Source organism: Lepidochelys kempii, chromosome 2, assembly GCF_965140265.1.
Source record: "Lepidochelys kempii isolate rLepKem1 chromosome 2, rLepKem1.hap2, whole genome shotgun sequence".
NCBI classification, from domain to species: Eukaryota; Metazoa; Chordata; order Testudines; family Cheloniidae; genus Lepidochelys; species Lepidochelys kempii.
Genome location: NC_133257.1, coordinates 62,339,159 through 62,360,061, shown reverse-complemented (window position 1 = coordinate 62,360,061; position 20,903 = coordinate 62,339,159). Strand labels below are relative to the sequence as shown.

Sequence of the window (20,903 nt, the reverse complement as noted above, 5' to 3'; positions counted from 1 at the left end):
CAAAACTGTTAAAGAAACTATTGATCAGGTCCTCTGCTGGTGTTAGCCGGTGTAGCTCCACTGACGTCAATGGAGATATGCTGATTTACAGCTGCAGAGTATCTGGTCCTACAAATCTTCTATACGGCAACTAAGCCAGAAGCACAGTACGGTAGAACCTCAGACTTATGAACGCCAGAGTTAAGAACTGATCGGTCAACCACACATTTCATTGGGAACCAGAAATATGCAATCAGGAAGCTGCAGAGACAACAAAACAAATGCAGTACAGTACTGTGTCAAAAGTAAACTACTAAAAAAAAGGGAAAGTTTAAAAAAAGATTTGACAAGGTAAAGAAACTGTTTCTGTGCTTGTTTCATTTAAATTAAGATGGTCAAAAGCAGCATTTTTCTTCTGCATAGTGAAGCTTCAAAGCTGTATTAAATCAATACTGAATTGTACGCTTTTGAAAGAACAGCCATAACAGTTTGTTCAGAGTTATGAACATTTCAGAGTTACGAACAACCTCCATTCCCAATGTGTTCATAACTCTGAGTTTCTACTGTATATTACATAGAGAAATGACAGTTTCTTTGTATCTATTATTGTCTTGATTATGCAGAAGTGTTGTAGAAGTATCAGTCCCAGCATATTGCAGACACAAGGTGGGTGAGGTCATAAATTTGATTGGACCCGCTTCTGTTAGTAAGAGAGACAAGCTTCTAAGCTTACATAGAGCTCTTCTTCAGAATGGATTTGATTAAACACATGGACATTAAAGATCCCATGACACTGTGTGTAGGAGAGGAGATTTGCTATATTGTGAATGGCCTATATATCCTAGTCATTCTTACGTCATGTGCTGTGCCTGACCTGCTTCCTTCCCCCACAGAGCTATCTGAACGCCAGTGGGCTTGATTGTGTAACCTTTATTTATACAAACAGTCCTATTGACTTTGATGGGTCTACTCACTTGAGAAAGGGCTGCAAGACAAGGCTTATTCTTTAAAGTGCTTTGGATCTTTTGTGATAAAGGTTATAAAAGTATTTTCATTATACCTAGAACCACCATGTCAAAGCACACACCTGCCCTGTAGCACTCCCTTCTGGCCAATTGTGGCTCTGCAGTAGCGCTGACTCCATTTCTCCTTAACTCATTCTCCCTGAAAAAAGTCCGCACAGGCCAGATAGTCAAAAAATTCCCCTTCCTGGGGACCTATTTATTTACAGCACAGTCTTTCAAAAGAAAACTCAAACTTTCAAAATCCCAGATTTGGGCCCAGCCACTCCCCCAAGGGGGTCTTTCCATCCTTTAACAATTCATTTCTTTTCCTCCATCACACCAATGTCTGACATTACTGAGATACCCACTTCCCGTTTATTCAGAATGTTCACTAATTTGCCAGTTTAAAAAAATTAATAAAACATAGATTTGGATTTTGTAAATCCAGATTTCATAGGGAGGGCCTGAAATAAACTAGAACTTTTCCAGGTCTCTTATCCCTCTTGTCATTTTTGCTACACTTTTCATAAATCAAAAGCAACAGTATAATTTCAGTCAGAACTGCCTTTATTTTATATTAACAAAGCAATAACAACAACAACAACAAAAGTAAGGTTTCCATGTGACAGGACAATGAATGCATTTCCTCTGCAGCTGAACACAAATAGCATCTGCCTCTTCCTTTAAATTTGCACTTCAAAGAAAACAATGATAACAGACACAAGCTGCACACACAAGTTGTATAAATGCTGGTTGAAAAGATGTAACTGAATGAAAATGGCATAGGCTGGTACTAGCATTGCCTCTTCAAGCAGGCAATTCAAACTTGATTGTCCTAGATAGGCAGGTTCTGACTTTTCTGCACCCCCATAGCTTTATGTAAGATAGCTTCTAGAGAAAGGCTCCACCAGGTAATTCAGAAAACAAATGTAAATTCTCCTGCAGCAGGCTGCTTTGGAAGAGAAATCCACATTTTGAGCCAAATTCCATATAGGTCGCCTGCCCACAGTGGGATCACTCTCTCTAGTAATTAATCTCGTTGTCTCTCACTGTTCTCAGCATAAATAGCATTATTCAAAATTTTGCTACAAGGTCAAAATGTAGATCCTCAAACCAAAGTCAAAGTTTAACTAAATAATTTATTGTCGTGTTTTGTACATAACAAGTCATTTATTTTCCAAAGAGCTCAATATGCAAAAAATACATCAGAGGGGTAGCCGTGTTAGTCTGGATTTGTAAATGCGGCAAAGAGTCCTGTGGCACCTTATAGACTAACAGACGTATTGGAGCATGAGCTTTCGTGGGTGAATACCCACTTCGTCAGATGCATGTAGTGGAAATTTCCAGAGGCAGGTATAAATATGCAAGCAAGAATCAGGCTAGGGACAACAAGGTTAGTTCAATCAGGGAGGATGAGGCCCTCTTCTAGCAGTTGAGGTGTGAACACCAAGGGAGGAGAAACTGCTTTTGTAGTTCACTTCATGATATCAATCTCTGAGTAAGGTGCACGTTATCAGCCAGATTATCACCACACCCAGTAGTTCCTGCTGCTCTCGATAGGAGCTGCTTGGTGCTGAGTAGAACTGTGTGAGAACTGGAATTACTGTGTCACAGGAAATTGCATGATTTTGAAAATTGTTTGTGTTCCAAAAATGTCAAATTTTGAAATGTCCCACCATTTAGTTTTGATAAAATCAAATGATTTGTTTGGATTTTGACTTTATCTTTTGTTGTTTTTTTTATAACATACAATAAATTTCTAAATGAAACATCAAAACATTCCATTCTAAGAATGTGGGAATAAAATGAAATTTTGTTCTGATTGACATGTCCCCACGGAAGGTTTTGGTTTTGACAAAACAGCATTTTCGGATGGCAAAACATTCAGTTGGAAAATTTTCAAACCGCTCTAGTGCTGAGCTACTTTGAACACCTGGCCCTGTAGGATGAATCTTGCAACCTTTACTCCTATGAGTAGTCTCAGCAAAAGAACTAAAGAAATTTATTGATGAATAAGGTTTGCAGGACCTGCCCTTTACTCTTATTATATTCAAGAGAATGATTTCTTTCCCCTAGCAGAAATTCTAATAACTAGGGACCCGATCCTGCGTCCACTGAAATCCATGATAGTTCTGCTATTGACATCAATGGGAGAAGGATTGGGGCCTAGATTATTACAACATTGGACCAGTTTCTAAATGTTTTTTATGTAACCATTATGCCCTAAAACCAACATATTTTAAGAGTCAGAATCAGACAATAAATAAAAAGTATATTGCAATGCATGCAGTAACCACACTGTTTCAAATGCGCTGAGAAAATCCACAGCAGAAGAGAAGGAAGTAATTATTTCCGTTAAACTGGGACCTATGCTCCTGCTCTGGAGCCCAGTCACACAATGTTCTCGTCACATAAACAGTTTCATTTAAGTCAGTGGGCCCGATTCTGCTCCCATTGGAGTCAGTGTCATTCCTCCCACCGATTCTCCTGCTGCTGAATGAGGCACTGTTTGAGGTTGGACTGCTCATGTGAGTAAGGTGTCAGGCACTTGGTATGTCAGACTGTGGTGATGTTCTCCAACTGTTTGTCAGTGGGTTTTTTCCTGGTTGGTTATCATCATCAGAACAAAATGATACATTTCCAAACAGTGTTCAATTTTACAGCAAATGTAATCAAAAAAAGGGGGGGGAAAGAACTGGAATGAGCTGAACTACTTTCCAGATTCATAAGCAATAAGTATTTAGCACATCATTGTCTCCTCCGCACTCCATATGATATCAATGTAGGCGAAGAGCAAACATGAGCTATCTATAGAAAACAATTTCAGCTGTGAATTCTGCTGCACCTTCATTCTGTAGCTCTCTGTTAAAAGGCTATATTTGTATAGCTTATTATACCCCGGGTTCCCACTCTGATGAAACCCATAATAAATCCTAGAGTTGTGCAGACAGCAAAGTATTTGGATAAGCTGCCAGCCTCCTGAAGTGTTTGCAGATTAGTTTGAAACAATGTAGTACATTTCTCATGGATCCCCCTTTCTTGTAGTCATTGAGTGTTCCTAGCCTTGAAGTGTACTGTTTCTGGTTGCAAATGACTGCCCATAAAATTAAAAACTCACACACACACACACGAAACCCTATCAACCTACATGAAAATCCAGAAAATATTTTGCTTTTCTAAAAGGCCTTAAAAATGAATTTGAACTCCCAATCTAATCTAAACCAGAGTCATGTTTTTAAAGGTAATTACTTGTAAACTTTGTATAAGTGCTAATAGTGAGAAATAGTGCCTCTTTTTGACCTTGTTTTGAAATATGGAATTTTCCATACAGAGAAGCTGCTTGCAGTCTAATCACTCTTGCCTTTCACCTTGACAAAATCAAACTAGTTACACAGCCACTGACGTGATGCCATCTGGCATGCAATTAGATGTCTGCTCTTGGTCGAGTTATTCCTGTATGTTATGTTTTGTGTCCATAATTCATCCCATTTACTGCTCATGCTTAGAAATGTTGTCCTCCCAAAGTCCAAGGGGCATAGAGATAAAAATCTCTAAGAAGCAAAAATTTTATCTCCCTCTTCCCAGAGTTCAAGCTGATGGGATGAGTTCATGCACACATCTCCTCTTCATGGAGGACTGGAGGAAGGACTTTGTTCTTTGATGTTTCACAATAGCCTTATTTGGTTTCAATGAGCCTTCTTGGTGGGCAGGACCTAACGTCTGCTGTAGGAAGCCAGCATTTTAGATTAACTAAAGCTTCTTTCCTGTGGAACTTACACAATTACAGAAGAGTACAATGCAAACACTGTCACCTTATAACATGGGGCACAGATGTTATAAGTGAGATTAATACATGCAGCATCCTCCAAGCATTTCATAAAGTCTAAACACTAAACACATTCTTATAAACTTAGCATCTCTTTTAACAATACTAACATACAGGTGAGCCAGACTGGTTTCCAGCTATGTATTGGCCAGTGTTCAGTCGAGGCCTAAGGATCTTGGCAGGAGTTGGCACCTGGTCTGCCAGCCTCACAGCCACTCTAGAGGCATGTACTTATATCAAGACATAAAAGCATCATATTCAGATTGCCCTGCCTTTAAGTGCCAGATCCTGAGCCCTGCACCAGCTTGAGGAGCTGTGCCAGGGACATTCATAGAAGAGGCAGCTAAACCTTCTATGCTGTAGAAACTGAACACAACAATCTGTGGGCTGACTGCAGCTTTCCAAGGACCTAGCTTTACCCCATCACAGCCACTCTCACAAGAAAACATAGGCATCTTTTTTACTGATGCATTTTGAAAGCAAAAACCAGAATCTATACTGAATGACAATATACAAAACATTACGGATTAATCTGAAATTTCACCGTGTTGTAATGGTAGGGGTCCTGACCCAAAAGGAGTTGTGTGTGGTGGGGGGATGTCGCAAGGTTATTATAAGGGGGGTTGTGGTACTCCTACCGTTAATTTTGTGCTGCTGCAGGCTGCGATGCTTCCTTCAGAGCTGGGCAGCTGGAAAGTGGCGGCTGCTGGCTGGGACCTCAGTTCTGAAGGCAGAACCGCCACCAGCAGCAGTGCAGAAATAAGGATTTCATGGTATGGTATTGACACCCTTTGTGCTGCTGCTGGCAGGGCACTGCCTGCAAAGCTGGGTGCCTAGCCAACAGCTGCCACTCTCCGGCCATCCAGCTCTGAAGGCTGTGCACAGGTAAGGGTGGCAATACCATGATCCCCCCTAAAATAACCTTGTGACCCCCCCCGCAACTCCCTTTTGGGTCAGGATCCCCAATTTGAGAAAGTCTGGTCTCCCCTGTGAAATCGGTATAGTATAGGGTAAAAGCACACGAAAAACCAGATTTCATGGGGGGAGACCAGACTTCATGGCGCATTTTTCATGTCCGTGAATTTGGTAGGGCCTTAATTATCATGGTAGTATTCATTATAGTCAGTCTAAAGAACTCACAGTAGTAATCATTACACCCAATAGTATTTGCAGGATCAGGCACTTAGATTGTAAATGTTAGGGGCAAGGAGCATGGTCTTTTTAATCTCTGTAAAGCATCAGGTAAAATGATGGTGTAATAATCATAATTAATAATAATTAATAAGCAAACTGAAAGGATTATGTGGCACACTGGTTTATGTAGCAACATAACTTCCTGTGTGAACATTCGGGTAAAGTGTACCTAGGCTTAGTGTAAGTATTACATTGATGGTAAACATAGAATTTTGTTTAGTGTGCATACAGCCATTTAGAGCTCTATTCTGCAGCCCTTACTCATCCAGGATTGAACCCTACAACCCTTTTAGATGAAAGCTTGTTTGAAAGATCATTCTACAGTATACTAGATCTTACTATTTTTGCTGTCATTCTATCAAGAAAGGCAGCTTGAGTTTTGTATCAAATCAACGGTGCTTAGAGGGGTTTGTTTTTTCTGTTTGATTTAGATGGAGAAACTCCAATCATACTTCAGCCGACAAATGCAAATGAGAAAACTCAACTAATCGGAGATGGCCATCGCAGCTATCACACAGACTCATAAAGCAAGAGCAAGTACAGTCTGATTGCAGTTTGCTCATGTCACAAAGAGGGTTCAGAAAAGATAATTGAAAAGCACTGTAATCGTTTTCCATATTTGTATTTGATTTTTAAGTTAGGCAAAGATAATTTGAATGTAATTTCCTGTGGATGCAGACTCTTTAACTCATAGGGCCTTCAAAATGAACAGGCCCATCTTCTGTGTTCTGCACTAAGATACTTACCGTTAGCATACTGTTATACTGATTAGCAAATTGCCCTTGAAGAGGGTTAACGCTTTTGAGCTCAGGCTATCCCTTCAATACAATAATATTCCTCTCTCTTATCTCCCCTTAAATGGAGCACCCTTTCCACACCTAAGCAAGGACTTTCCCTGATTAGGGCTTTGAGTCTACTCAAGAAGGCACCAGTTCTGTCATTGTCTGACAATGTAATGTTCTTAGTTTGCCACAAAGTTTTAGGGTAGAGACTGTATTTATAATGCTATTGCTTCCTTTGAGAAAACGATGGAAGTGTTTTCAATAGACAGCAAAGGAACAGTAGGTATCAGGAAGGATCTGATTTTGCTAAAGAGAGAGCACTGAGTGACAGCACTAGTCTGCCTAGTAGACTGAAACTTGCTGGGGATGGAACCAGAGCAATAAAGAAGCTGAGTCAGCTGTCCTTTGATTGGCACAGGGCATGATTACCAAATCCAAGAGTTTAACAGTCAGAAGGCAGTTCAACCTAAACCCAAGAGACTAATCTCCTAATTGAAATGCACATGATCTCTGTGTCTTGGTTCTGTGCATGTGCATTACAGCACCTGCACAAGAGCAGAAGCAGGAGACCGGCAGGAAAATACCATACAGATGTGGATGGTTGATGCTCCCTATTTGCCAGTTGTAAGACTTGGCAGCAGCATCTCTCCCTCATCTTGGACTGACCAATCTGAGACAAAAATCAAAGTTCTGTTGTTGTTGTTTTTAATTGGAAGTATGCCTGTGACCTCATGCAACCCTTGCCTCCTCCAACTCCTTACCTTTTGGCTCCCTAACTCCTTTGGGATGGGATGGAAGATGACCCTCAACCGAGTCAACAGATAACTGCCTGCCTGCCTACTTATTCCCCTTACTGATGGCTTTATACTTGTTCTTTCCCAGCTGTCCTACTGACATGCAAATAATGGTCCTTCTCCCTCATCTTAGCTCCTGGGCTGAGGGAAGGGGCAGGAATTGACAGGAAGAGAAGGAGGAAGTCATGCTGAAAGGGCAGGAGGTAGCTTCCTGGCAGAAGGAGGCAGAGCAAGATAGGACTTGCTTCTCTTAATAATCTTGCCCTGATCCAGTGACCATTTACCCCATCCTCTACTTTGCTACAAGTCTATAATACATGTATTGCACTTCAAATCATATAATTATTACCCATTCAGGTTTAAATTGTACTCGAGAAGCAGGCTCTCTTTGCTTTGTTTAACCAGCACACTGTTGTAAGATCTTTCCAGCCCTGATTCTATGGTACTGACACACCTTAGACATGTAAACTATTCTGTATAGACAAATTTTGGGGAAGTTGTATGTTAATAATAAATGTGCCCTTTAATACACTTAAAGTTCCATTTTAAGTCAAAATATAGTCTTTACTAGCAGTGCACTGCTGCACAAAACTCTTGTGGTTGAAATGCTAATTTATTAATGTGGAATAATCAGAGAGACAAGAAAATATTATATGGTTTAAATTTAAAGTATACATATATAGGGTCTGATTCTTCTCTCTTCACTGAAGCAAATAAAGTACATCTCTTTTGAAGGCAGTGGATTTATACCAAGGTAAAACTGGAGCAGGTGGAAGGAGAATCAGGCCCCTAGTTTGTAAAGAGCTAAAGCACTAGTTCAGAAATCTTGAACTTAGCACTGTGCTGGTTTGATACGTTAGCTTCAGCAGTTTATATTCTCTTTACTGAAAACATTCCATCAATCATTGTCACACCCCAGTTCTCTGCATTTGCTATTGTGGTTCCTCTTTTCACAATTCAGTCTTGGGGAGGATGTAATACGCTACAAAATTATAAAAAGAAAAGTACTTGTGGCACCTTAGAGACTAACCAATTTATTTGAGCATAAGCTTTCGTGAGCTACAGCTCACTTCATCGTGCCACAAGTACTCCTCTTCTTTTTGCGGATACAGACTAACACAGCTGCTACTACAAAATTATAGAAACCAGGGAATATATTGTTTGTCAAAAGTTTAAATGATTTCTTACTTAAAAATTGGATTCTGTAGTTGTGAAACATTTTCTTCCTCTTCTTCCCACCTTTCACATCAAATCCCATTCAGCTGCAGCTAAATATACAGCTAAAATCAGTAACTATAATTCCAAAGTCATTAAATATTACCTTCTTTAAAGTTCCTTTAAAGTTCCTATGATACACTGATATTTTAAAACCCCTTAATATTCAGTATATATCTCCATTTACCTGTGCAGGCATTATAGCTACTGCTAGCCTTGTAATCAGAGATAGTACTCCAATTTACTTCTATCAAGCCCTATACTACCTGCACATATGCAGCACATAATTACTTCCCTTGCTCTAATGGGTCAAGCTCTGTCCCCAGGTATGCACATTCAACTGCAACTGATTTTAGTGGGAGATGTATGTGCATATATCTTATGGATAGAATGCAGCCCACTGTATTTATATACATTCATACACCAGCAGACATACACACACACACACACACACACACATCTGTGGGCCTAATGTTCTACTCCTTTACACTGATTTTATGCTGGTGTAAGACCACTGAAGCCAATATAAATCCACTGCGGTGGAATCGAGAATCCGGCCCTATATGGATACATATTACACATGCTGTGTAAATGATTTTCTAAGCACGCTTTTTCAAATTTATTTCAATAATTTACTGTGAAAGTGTGAAAATGCTAGTGACTGTTTCCTGTATAGAATTAAATGTGAAAATGCACCCAGTTAAAAGTCTAAATGAAAGTTACACATGGTATATAAAAATTATCTTACAGGTGATGCTCCCATAGAAATCAGTGGGAATTTCACCACTGATTACTATGGTTGCAGCAAATCAGACCCTAAGGTAACAAGGGCTAAAGCTCAGACTGGGAGTTAGGCTCCTAAATACTTTGAAGATCTAGACCTGAGTGCCTGATCCAAAGTCCACTGAAAGCAATGAAAGATTCCCAATGACTTCAAAGGGTTTTGGCTCTGGGCTTATATCCTGTAATTTTTTACTACATTCTTAATGCAGAAAGGATGCCTAAATTAGAAAGAATTTAGGCCCCAGTCCTGCACTGTGATCCCACAGACAACTGCTGCATCTTCAGGGAGCCCCACTGTCTTAAATGGGGCTCTGCAAGGATCACTATGCACTGTTACAGCCTTCGTCAAAAAACCCCCAGCAACTCTGAATACAGTCTTCAGGATATGTCTCTGAAAGAATGTGGCTTTGCTAAAATGACACTATTAGACTGATAAAAACTATGGTCAACCTTTTTAAAGTTGGGTGCCTCAATCCACATTTAGGCAGTTAAATAAAGGCAATCTGATTTTCAGAAGTGTTGGGCACCTGCAGGTCCTAGTGAAGTCAGAGAGTCTGCATATCTGAGGACATAATAAAAACTGAATAAGTATGTTTGGATTTGGTCCATAAATATGAATTTAATTTTCTTTTGCTTTTGTTTGCTTTCTACAAGGTGTACTAAGGTGGAAACAATGATGCCTACATGATTTGCTTCCATGTAAAGTCCAGCTGAATTACTATTAATCTTTTGAAAGCATAGAGTTGCAAATATTTTGCTCTATAGTGTTGCATTTATTTGTATAAAAAATACTATGTATTTGAAATCTACCTTTGCTGTCAAACACTCTCTGAATAATAAAGACTCCCTATGTGTACGAATTAAAGCACTACCTTTATGTTTCTACCCTAAGAAAAAGTTGTTCTGGTAACAGCCAAAATAACCAATAAGATCCTGATCCATCCAAAATGTCTATGGTGACTTTCCAAGCTGGTAAATTCTGAGAGAACTTTGTTTTCCCAAGAGGAACTACTTGGCAGAAAAATTGGCATGTGGCAAACGCATTTTAAAAAAACAATAACCAGAACTTCAGCTGCAAATGCCTTCTTTGTTCTACAGGGCAGGATACTACTTATCTCAATGGGGAAATCTGGCAAATTTCCCCTGTAGACAATACCTTAGATTGTTTAAAGTTCTCACCCATACTGTGCATCAAGAGGTGTTATTCCAGCTCTTTCCTGAGTTACTGGTTGTGGGGAGTCAATGGCCCACTTGATAATGCTTGGGATTGGCTGGCAGAATCCCTCAACCTCAGTTTTTCTTATGAGAAGAGCCTGAGGAATCAGGTGGTGAAATCCTGGTTCCATCAAAGTTAATGGCAAAACTCCTATAGTCTTCAGTGGAGACAGGATTTCACACAGGGAACTCTGACCTTGTGAAGGTGGTAGCACAAGATGCCAAACATTTCTATGCCTGCTAAAGTGAGGGATTTTTTCCGCCACAATGTTATTTAGTCTCTGTGACCACAGAGCATCAAGTGATTGGAAATTACCTAAGCAGCAACTGTTTTGGCTGGATCTATTATATGAGATCTGTTCTATTGAATGTTTGGAGAATGACTCATACCAAGGTCACACAAAACGGAAAACGGGAGAAATATTTTTAAAGATTAAAAACTACCAAAAACGTAACCTGCTGTTTAAACATTTTGTGCACTTTACTCCCCTGTAACAGAAATACATAATAAAATAAACTATTTAATAGAAGACATTTTTCAAATATGCCTGTGGGTTTTAATTTAATTATTTTACCTTTCCTTAAGATTTCATATCCAAGATATTGATGTAATTTTATTCAAGGATTTTTATTTTTTTTTCAGAATTAGAGCCATCAAGTATAGATGGAATGATAAAACATATGCACAATTAAATATATACTTGGTATTGCTGATTCATTGTATAAAATTCAGATGAAAAAGCTGTCTGGTACATGGATGCTAAGTGGCAAGGAAGACCAAAGCGTGGGAGTAGCATCTGTAGTTTTTTTTCTCATGAGCTATTAGGCCTGATCTACACCTAAAACGTAGGTCAACCCAAGAACGTAGCTCAGGGGTGTGAAAAATGTACACCCCTGGCTGAGAAACGTAGTTAAGGAGACCGAAGCGCCAGTGTAGCTACTGTCTGTTGAGGGGGTGGATTTACTACAGTGATGGAAAATACCTTCTGCTGCTGCAGCAAATGTCTATGCTAGGGCAGGGTAGCTGCCACACTGCAGCTATGCCACTGTAGCGCTTGTTGTATAGCCATACCCTTAGAGCTCACTTAGTTTAGATTACAACATACTCTTCCACTTTGGGAGGAGATTAACAGATACTCGCTTCACAAGCTCCTCAGAGCAAGACTGACAGCCATAGAACACAGAGCTTGTTCACATCTGATGGCCATCTTCAAGGAAGGAACCAAAGAAATGGTGATCTGCAGAACTGTTAGTTTTTTTTGGTTAGGCATAACAAAGGAGAATCCACCCATAATAACAGAGATAAGAAAACAGGATGTTGCATTATTTGTATTATGAGAGCACCCACAGTGCCCATGCCCAGACTCTGTCCTCTCTGTCCTGAAGAATTTACTATAGAAGGCCTCAATCCTGCAAGTTATTTTGTGTAGGCAGACTACTGCCTCTGCTGATTCTCTTTATCTATACTAGGATTTGAAAGATGTTACCTGACGTGTAAATTAGCACGTGTTAGCTAACCCGCGTTCAGAGACTAGTGTAAGCAAGGCACTCTCTCCTGGTCTACACTAGGCTGTTAAGAAATTAGCTAATTTAATACATTTGTTAACACCTTTCAAATCCTAATCTAGATAAAACTACAGAGTGTAGGAATTTGCCTGGAGCAATTTGCCTCATTTGGGCCTATGATAACATGGCACAAAAACACTATTCCTTTTTTTTCTTTCAACAAATTATTAGATTTTGATTTTCACATAGAGGTAGCACAACATCCATTTGTACCACCGCCACCACCACCTTTTTTGCTTGTTTGTTTGGAGTAGATCCTATTGAAAGTAGAGCTGGGCCCGAACAAAATCACTGGATCCAAACTTTCCCACATTTTACAAAAGTTTGGATTGGGACTGAAATTTGCATTGGGAGACCACCTGTAATTACAAGTGCAGAGCAGTGTGAAGGTACAAGTTAAATAAGAATATCTGCCTGCCACTGTGAACAAGAGATCCAAAAATGTCCTTTTCCAGCACACACAGAAAAAAGTTCTCTCATTTTGATAAAATATTTAAAACTATTATCTATTTCCTATAACTTTGCACAAGTATTACATATTTCGTATGTTGGAACACAGCGATCATTCCGACTACCTGAGCCAGTATTGTGAGCCGCAACATTAAATCAATGTCCCAAAGCGCAAATAAAGATGGATGGGGGGGAAAAAAAGGAAGTCTCCTTCGAGCCGGAATCGAACCAGCGACCTAAGGATTCCCGCAGGCTGCTCCTCTACAGTCCTCCGCTCTACCAGCTGAGCTATCGAAGGGACATGAAAAAGCCCCTCCCGAGTAACACACTAGAGCCGACAGAGTCGACGTCACCATCAAGCGTTGGCAGACAGTTTTGCTAGCGCACAAGGCGCATGCGCATGGCCGCTCCGGGGTGAGCGCGGGCGGTAGGCCAGCTGGTCCCGTCGGGGCCCCCACGCGCCCCCACGTCACGCCAGGCTGGGGGCCCATGCGCCGCGCCCAGAGACTGCGGACTGGGGCGAGGCCAACGGGGGCTGCCGGGGAGTGCAGTTCTGCCGCGGGGCGGGGCGGGGCGGGGCTGGGCTGGGGGATGATGGGCTTGCCTGGTGCTGCCGCGCAGGCCGGGGGCGGAGGGTCTGCTCATGGCCTTCACGGTGTTCAGTGGCGGGGGCAGGGGCTGTGCCTCGTCAAGCGGTGCCTGTCTCTGCAGGGCTGGGTCCGGGGTGGCGTGGGAGGCGATAGGCCGCACCTTGCACCACAGTTATGTCCAGGGTGGTTGGGGGAGAGGATGGGGAGTACGAGCATCGTCCCTCATCCCTTTACTTGGTAGGCAGATATTTTCCTTTAAAGTCATGGGCCAGTGGCGCAATGGATAACGCGTCTGACTACGGATCAGAAGATTGTAGGTTCGACTCCTGCCTGGCTCGGAGGCTTTTCTTTTTTTGGTAAAACCCAATCTTAGAGGCATATTGAAGAAACACTGTATTTTTAAGTATGAGGAGGAAAAACATAGTTGTTTGACTGAACAGCCATGCTGCCTCTATGCCTGCATGTCCAACAGAACTCCCAACTAAAATAGAACTGGGTAAATTGGAATTGCAAGAAGTCTAAAATATTCAAGTATTTTTACCCCATTTATACTTAACCTTTTGAAATAATTGCAAATGTGCTTTCTTTCAAACAATTAAATTCAGGGATCGCACAATGAGCTGTGAAATGGTGAAAATTTGAAAAGCACACCAAATCCCTCTAGAAAAGTCAACTGCCTAAGCGTGGTACTTATTTCTGGGAAATGTAGGCAAAAACATGGGCTTCTTTTAGGTAGCAGTTAAAAAAATACTAATGTGGAAACTCTTGGCCTAATAGAAAATGAAAACTAGGAAGATGTATTGTTAAAAACAAAAGTATTGCTTTTCAGGGAGCAACGACATATTAAAGTTCATCTACAAGAGGTGTGTTCTGGGGTTCATTTTTTCCTAAGCTATTTTATGAAAATAAAGTTTTTTAGGTCAGATCCTCAGCTAAATAAATTTAGGAGAGGTCAATCCATTGACTGATCTTTGATCTGGCCTATCTTTAATTAAACAAAGTATAGTGGGAAATAATTAGGTCTGGGAATCCAGTAACTGATATTCATGTGATAAATTATTTTCCATGGTGATGATTTGTTATACTTTAGAAATATCAGAACATATTATTTATTTACTAACCTGCAGTTTACTTTTTCCTTCCTAGACCCCCCCATTCTGATCTTTGTTTTATGTAATAAAATTACTATTAGAAGTCGAGTTAATATAGAAGTATTTTGCAAATTATAAGTAAGGCTAAGATTTTGTCACGGTTATTTTTAGTAAAAGTCAGGGACAGGTCACAGGCAATAAACAAAAAATAAGGGAAGCCTGTGACCTGCCCCTGACTTTTACTAAAAATAACCGTGACAAAATGTGGAGGAAGAAGGGTTCAGACCCACTGCTGCTGGTGCTCTGGGGTTCCCCCTGCTGCCCACAGTGGTTGAGAACGCTAGGGTCTCCGCTGCCACCCATGGTAGCTCAGAGCTGCAGGGCCAGCGGCTTGGAGAGCTCTGGCTGAGAGCTCTGGGTACACTGCCACCCGCTGACAGCTCCAGGCTCCGGGCTGAAGCAGAAAATGTCACAGAGTTCTCTGGAAGTCACAGATTCCGGGACAAAATCTTAGCCTTAATTCTAAGATATGTTTAAAGTATATGTGATGTTTTCAGTATGTTTAAAGAAGAATCATTTTTGATCTGGAAGCTAACATAATTGAAATGGTAAGAAAATACTCAAAATACCAAATATTAATAAAGTTTTCCATAAATTTACAGTGAACAAGCCCCATTCTCACTGCTAAATGTTGCAGTTAGAGCTTTAGTGCTAGCACTCTATCATCCTTACATCAAGATCATAGCTTTTTTTTCATTTTACAACTTTAGTAAACTGTCCTAAAGTACTGAGTGCAGTATCATTATCTGACTAGAACAGAACTCTCACTCACTGCCATGCTGCAGATGGAAGCGAAGACTATGAAGTAGTTTGGAATGGCAGGCTCTCTGTGTGGATTCCTGATGTACTGCATGTGCACAAAACCCCAAAGTTCAATTGTTTATAACTTCAGAACGTTATTTTTTCAAATTCTCATGCCTTATTCATTGGAAACTTGCTCTGCTCGATTTGAATATGTGATGGCTGTTAGATGAAAATTTAACTGTAAAGTACAATTCACTGTAAATGCAAAATTTAAAGTGAAAAAGCACAGGTTTCTTTACAAAAGAGAAATTAAAAAACAGTAAGTATTTTACAGAAACCAAAAAGGTTTTCCAGTGGCTTGACACTAAGAACAGGAAGCTTCAGGTCAGAAGGGGAAGTTCGGGTTTTTTAAGAGTTCTGTGGAGCAAAACTAGTAAATTATAATGAAAGTAATTTTGCAACCTTAGCTATATCAGCAGTTTGTCCCAGGCAAGCTGTAATCAATTAATAAAATATCTGAGAGAAAATAAATCAGGAGACTTATTTTACGGAAAAGAACACCGAGCCAGGCAGGAGTCGAACCTACAATCTTCTGATCCGTAGTCAGACGCGTTATCCATTGCGCCACTGGCCCTGAATATTGGCAATTGACTATGAGTAGAGAGACATATAACAGTATTCTACCTAAATTTATCAATATAGCATTAGGGTAACAGTATACAGAGGCCAAGTCTACATTACAAACTTACATCAGTATAACTACATCACTCCTGAGCGATACAGTTATACCAACCTAATCCCCGTAAACAGTGCTATGTTGACAGGAGAAACCCTCCCATCAACATAGCTATCGCCACTTGCTGAGGTGAATTAACTACGCTGACAGGAGAAGGTCTCCTGTTAGCGTAGAAATGTCTTTGCTGCAGCTGTGCCGAGCCAGCATTTTAAGTTTAAACCTGCCTTTAGGGTGGATAATGTAACAGGAAGAAGAAAGGTAGAGCTGGAGGAAAGAGCTAGAGGATATTATTTATATAGTATCAAAAGTGTGGAAGATTATTTAAAGGCAAATATGAGATCTGCTCTTTGCCCCAAAGAGCTTGCAATCTAAGCAGCTGGTCTTACAGAGGAGTCTGCAGAAGCAGACAGTCAGGGCTTAGCTAGACTACTACTTTAATTATACTGGTACTGATAAAGTGATATGACCCTACCTACTGTGGGCACAGCTATACTGATATAAAAGTGTTTTATACTGGTATAGCTCTTCCCATATGGAAAGGGGAATAATAACTATACAGGCATATCTATTCAGGGGATACCATCATAGGGCCTAATCACATCAGCCACACTATCAGAGGCTTGTTCAGCTGCACATGTACCAATGTGATATATGCCATCATGTGCCAGCAATGCCCCTCTGCCACGTACATTGGCCAAACAGGACAGTCTCCACGCAAAAGAATAAATGGACACAAATCTGACATCAGGAATCATAACGTTCAAAACCCAGTTGGAGAACACTTCAATCTCTTTGGTCACTCAATTACAGACCTAAAAGTGGCAATTCTTCAACAAAAAAACTTCAAAAACACACTCCCACGAGAGACGGTTGAATTGGAATTAATTTGCAAACTGGACACAATTAACTTAGGCTTGAATAAAGACTAGGAGTGGATGTGTCATTACACAAAGTAAAACTATTTCCCCATGTTTATTCCCCCCTTTCCCCACTGTTCCTCAGACGTTCTTGTCAACTGCTGGAAATGGCCCACCCTGATTATCACTACAAAAGGTTTTTTTTCTCTCCTGCTGGTAATAGCTCACCTTACCTGATCACTCTCCTTACAGTGTGTATGGTAACACCCATTGTTTCATGTTCTCTGTGTATATAAAATCTCCCCACTGTATTGTCTACTGCATGCATCCGATGAAGTGAGCTGTAGCTCACAAAAGCTTACGCTCAGATAAATTGGTTAGTCTCTAAGGTGCCACAAGTCCTCCTTTTCTTTTTGCGGACGCAGACTAACACGGCTGCTACTCTGACACCTATAGAGGCAGAAGTCACCACTACAACCATGTCCATGACAGGGCTTTGACTGGTAGTTTGAGCACTACAAAAGCTCTGTGTAGGCCAGGCCTTATTCCAACCCTGAAACCCATGGAAGTCCAAGGGATACTGCACAGGAGTGAGGCCTCTTCCCTCAAAGGACAGGGTGCAGTGAAAGCCAAGCACTAAAACAACGGTCTGCACGTGAGGATTTGGGTCCATGATTTAAAAAAACCTACCTTGACAAACATTTGTCAACTCTGGGGGCCAGATGAAACCATGGGCCCTGCAAACCTGAGAAAGGCAGAGCTGGGCTGTAGAGCAGCAGAGGCAGCACTGGCCAGGACAAGGGGTACTGCCAGGGCAGGGGGGCTGCCGGACAATACTGCGCAGGCATCAACAAAATTTGGGGTGGGGGTACAGAGGGACAGGGCCGGGTTGGCGAGAGGAAGGGCAGAGGGAGCAGGGAAAGAGCCGCGAGCGCTGGGTGGGAGGGGGCAGAGGCTGGGGTCTCACTCTCTCTCTCCCCCGGCAGCGTTCCCATCCCTGGGGAGGCGCGCTGGGCCGGGGACGCAGTCAGCGAGTCTGACCACGCGCCGAGCAGACCCGGGGGCAAGCAACCGGCCTTGGCTCTGCTGCTTTGGCGCCATCCGGCTCCGCTCACGCGTCATGCGTGTGCTGCGAGTTAGAACTCGTTGGGCCGCGACTCTTGTGTGTGTCTGGGGCAGCTTCCTTCATGTCCCTTCGATAGCTCAGCTGGTAGAGCGGAGGACTGTAGAGGAGCTGCCTGCGGGCATCCTTAGGTCGCTGGTTCGATTCCGGCTCGAAGGAGACTGACTTTTTATTTTTTCCCCCTCCCCTCTTCATATTTTGAATGTTTTTGATCCCGAGGTTCAGTTACTAAAGGGGGCGGCGCGGGGAAACCGCCCCCGCGCAGGTAGCATGCCTGGGCCGGGCGCTGCCTGCTGTGCCACCGAAGTGGGAACCAGGCGCGGGTGCGGGGCCCGGCGGTTCCTGCCGGGCCCCCGGGGAGCCTGGCCCCGCCTGCTCGCTCGGCCCCACTCGGGCAGGGACGGGCCGCGGCGCACAGCGGGGGTGTAGGCCGGGCCAAAGCGGGGTGACCCACCTCCCACGTCGGGGGCGCTGAGGGGCATTTATACACCGCTTTCCTTTCACCGCTACGGCCCTGAACCAGGTTGTTTTATGGCGCCACCTCCCTGAACAGGCTGCAGAGGGCCAGGCCCTTGGGTGATTTCAGCCTGCGGGGGTTTCTTGCGACTGTGGTTAGTCTTGTTACAATGCAGTAGGCAGCGCTAGAAATATACATGGTGCATTACCAAAATAGCCAGGCTGTGTTTAGTTAGTATGTGACCTAGAAATCTAGCTAGAACTACATCATCTTGCCTGGCTGGATCCAGCACTGTAGTAAAGACTCCCCTTCATAGTCATTTATAATTTGTCTAATACAAAGCAGACCCAAAAAACCCATGGCTCTCTTACCCACCCCCATCCCTAAATAGGGTAATAATGTGCCAGATATCACCCACCTAACAGTAAGTGGCTCTGCATGATGCTACACAGTTTTTGTACCAGCACACTTATTTTGGCTAGTTTGTGGTGTTTACTGAAATAGTTATACTGTATAACCTCTGCAGGGAGAGGGGTAATTTCCAGCTCAAGGAGATATATATGTGCTAGCTTTGATCAAGCTAGCATGCTAAAAATAGCCTGTGTGGTTCATGGTATAGGCTAACCACCAGAGTATGTAGCTAGGATCCCGGATGGGATTATACCTGGGATGGCCAGCCGGCCTCACTACCCCCTTAGCCACAAGCATATATGTACAAGCTGGAAATTACATCTCCAACTCAAAGGTCGGCATATCCTCATTCTCTGTGGTGAGAGGGCCTCCAACATGATTTTGCTATTCACAGAAGCCCCAGGAGAGAGCAACCCCTAATGGCAGCTGGGAGAGAAAGATGGTTAAACCACCAAGAAAATACACCTGGTTCGGTTCTCAAGGATTCAGCAGTTCTTAACATTATTTGCATATGTTAAGAATAATATAGTATTCTTGTCAGCAAGTTAAGGAAGTATGGGCTGGATGAATGCACCATAAGGTGGGTAGAAAGCTGGCTAAATTGTCGGGCTCAACGGGTAGTGATCAATGGCTCCATGTCTAGTTGGCAGCCGGTATCAAGTGGAGTGCCCCAGGGGTCGGTCCTGGGGCCGGTTTTATTCAATATCTTCATAAATGATCTGGAGGATGGTGTGGATTGCACTCTCAGCAAATTTGCGGATGATACTAAACTGGGAGGAGTGGTAGATACGCTGGAGGGGAGGGATAGGATACAGAAGGACCTAGACCAATTGGAAGATTGGGCCAAAAGGAATCTGATGAGGTTCAATAAGGATAAGTGCAGGGTCCTGCACTTAGGACGGAAGAACCCAATGCACAGCTACAGACTAGGGACCGAATGGCTAGGCAGCAGTTCTGCAGAAAAGGACCTAGGGGTGACAGTGGACGAGAAGCTGGATATGAGTCAGCAGTGTGCCCTTGTTGCCAAGAAGGCCAATGGCATTTTGGGATGTATAAGTAGGGGCATAGCGAGCAGATCGAGGGACGTGATCGTTCCCCTCTATTCGACATTGGTGAGGCCTCATCTGGAGTACTGTGTCCAGTTTTGGGCCCCACACTTCAAGAAGGATGTGGATAAATTGGAGAGAGTCCAGCGAAGGGCAACAAAAATGATTAGGGGACTGGAACACATGAGTTATGAGGAGAGGCTGAGGGAGCTGGGATTGTTTAGCCTGCAGAAGAGAAGAATGAGGGGGGATTTGATAGCTGCTTTCAACTACCTGAAAGGGGGTTCCAAAGAGGATGGCTCTAGACTGTTCTCAATGGTAGCAGATGACAGAACGAGGAGTAATGGTCTCAAGTTGCAGTGGGGGAGGTTTAGATTGGATATTAGGAAAAACTTTTTCACTAAGAGGGTGGTGAAACACTGGAATGCGTTACCTAGGGAGGTGGTAGAATCTCCTTCCTTAGAGGTTTTTAAGGTCAGGCTTGACAAAGCCCTGGCTGGGATGATTTAACTGGGAATTGGTCCTGCTTTGAGCAGGGGGTTGGACTAGATGACCTTCTGGGGTCCCTTCCAACCCTGATATTCTATGATTCTATGATTCTATGTTCAGAGACTATTTCATCTTGCAACATGTGGAGAAGCCTGTGCCAAACCTGCTCACAGCTTCAAATATAAGGAGATCTTATGGGTTAAGCATTAGCATAACAGTCAGAAAATCTATGTTCAGTTCTGCCACAGAATTCTTGTATGACCATGGGAAAGACATTGAACCTCTTATTTTTATCCTACTATATATATATATATATATATATATATATATATACGATATACGCTGCAATACAGAGCCTACTAGATCAAAGCTACCTCAGGTATGTCTACATGTGCTGCAATCACACCTCCCAGTTGCTGTGTGGACATAAAGCTGTGGGGATAAATTCATGAATGCCATCCATGCTCAGATCAAACATTAGTGGTAGGGAA

At 42.3% G+C, this 20,903-nt stretch overlaps 1 protein-coding gene and 4 non-coding genes across 6 annotated transcripts in view; 3 read left to right on the top strand and 2 right to left on the bottom strand.

Annotated features, from left to right (window-relative positions):
* DNAJC5B (DnaJ heat shock protein family (Hsp40) member C5 beta) overlaps positions 1–11,280 on the top strand; it is a 93,032-nt gene extending 81,752 nt beyond the window's left edge. For both annotated transcript variants that reach the window (XM_073331019.1, XM_073331020.1), the window contains one exon: positions 6,435–11,280. In XM_073331019.1, coding sequence (XP_073187120.1) covers positions 6,435–6,529 — 95 coding nt within the window. In that variant the 3' untranslated portion in view covers positions 6,530–11,280. The remainder of the gene's footprint in view (positions 1–6,434) is intronic.
* Positions 11,281–13,016: 1,736 nt separating this feature from the next.
* On the bottom strand, positions 13,017–13,106 carry TRNAY-GUA (transfer RNA tyrosine (anticodon GUA)). Its single transcript is given in 2 exon segments — positions 13,017–13,052; positions 13,070–13,106. It is a non-coding gene; the product is annotated as a tRNA-Tyr (tRNA).
* Positions 13,107–13,663: 557 nt separating this feature from the next.
* TRNAR-ACG (transfer RNA arginine (anticodon ACG)) lies at positions 13,664–13,736 on the top strand. Its single transcript has one exon. It is a non-coding gene; the product is annotated as a tRNA-Arg (tRNA).
* Positions 13,737–15,854: 2,118 nt separating this feature from the next.
* Positions 15,855–15,927, bottom strand: TRNAR-ACG (transfer RNA arginine (anticodon ACG)). The gene has a single exon. It is a non-coding gene; the product is annotated as a tRNA-Arg (tRNA).
* A 2,151-nt stretch (positions 15,928–18,078) lies between these two features.
* On the top strand, positions 18,079–18,168 carry TRNAY-GUA (transfer RNA tyrosine (anticodon GUA)). The gene is given in 2 exon segments: positions 18,079–18,115; positions 18,133–18,168. It is a non-coding gene; the product is annotated as a tRNA-Tyr (tRNA).
* Positions 18,169–20,903: the final 2,735 nt, after the last annotated feature.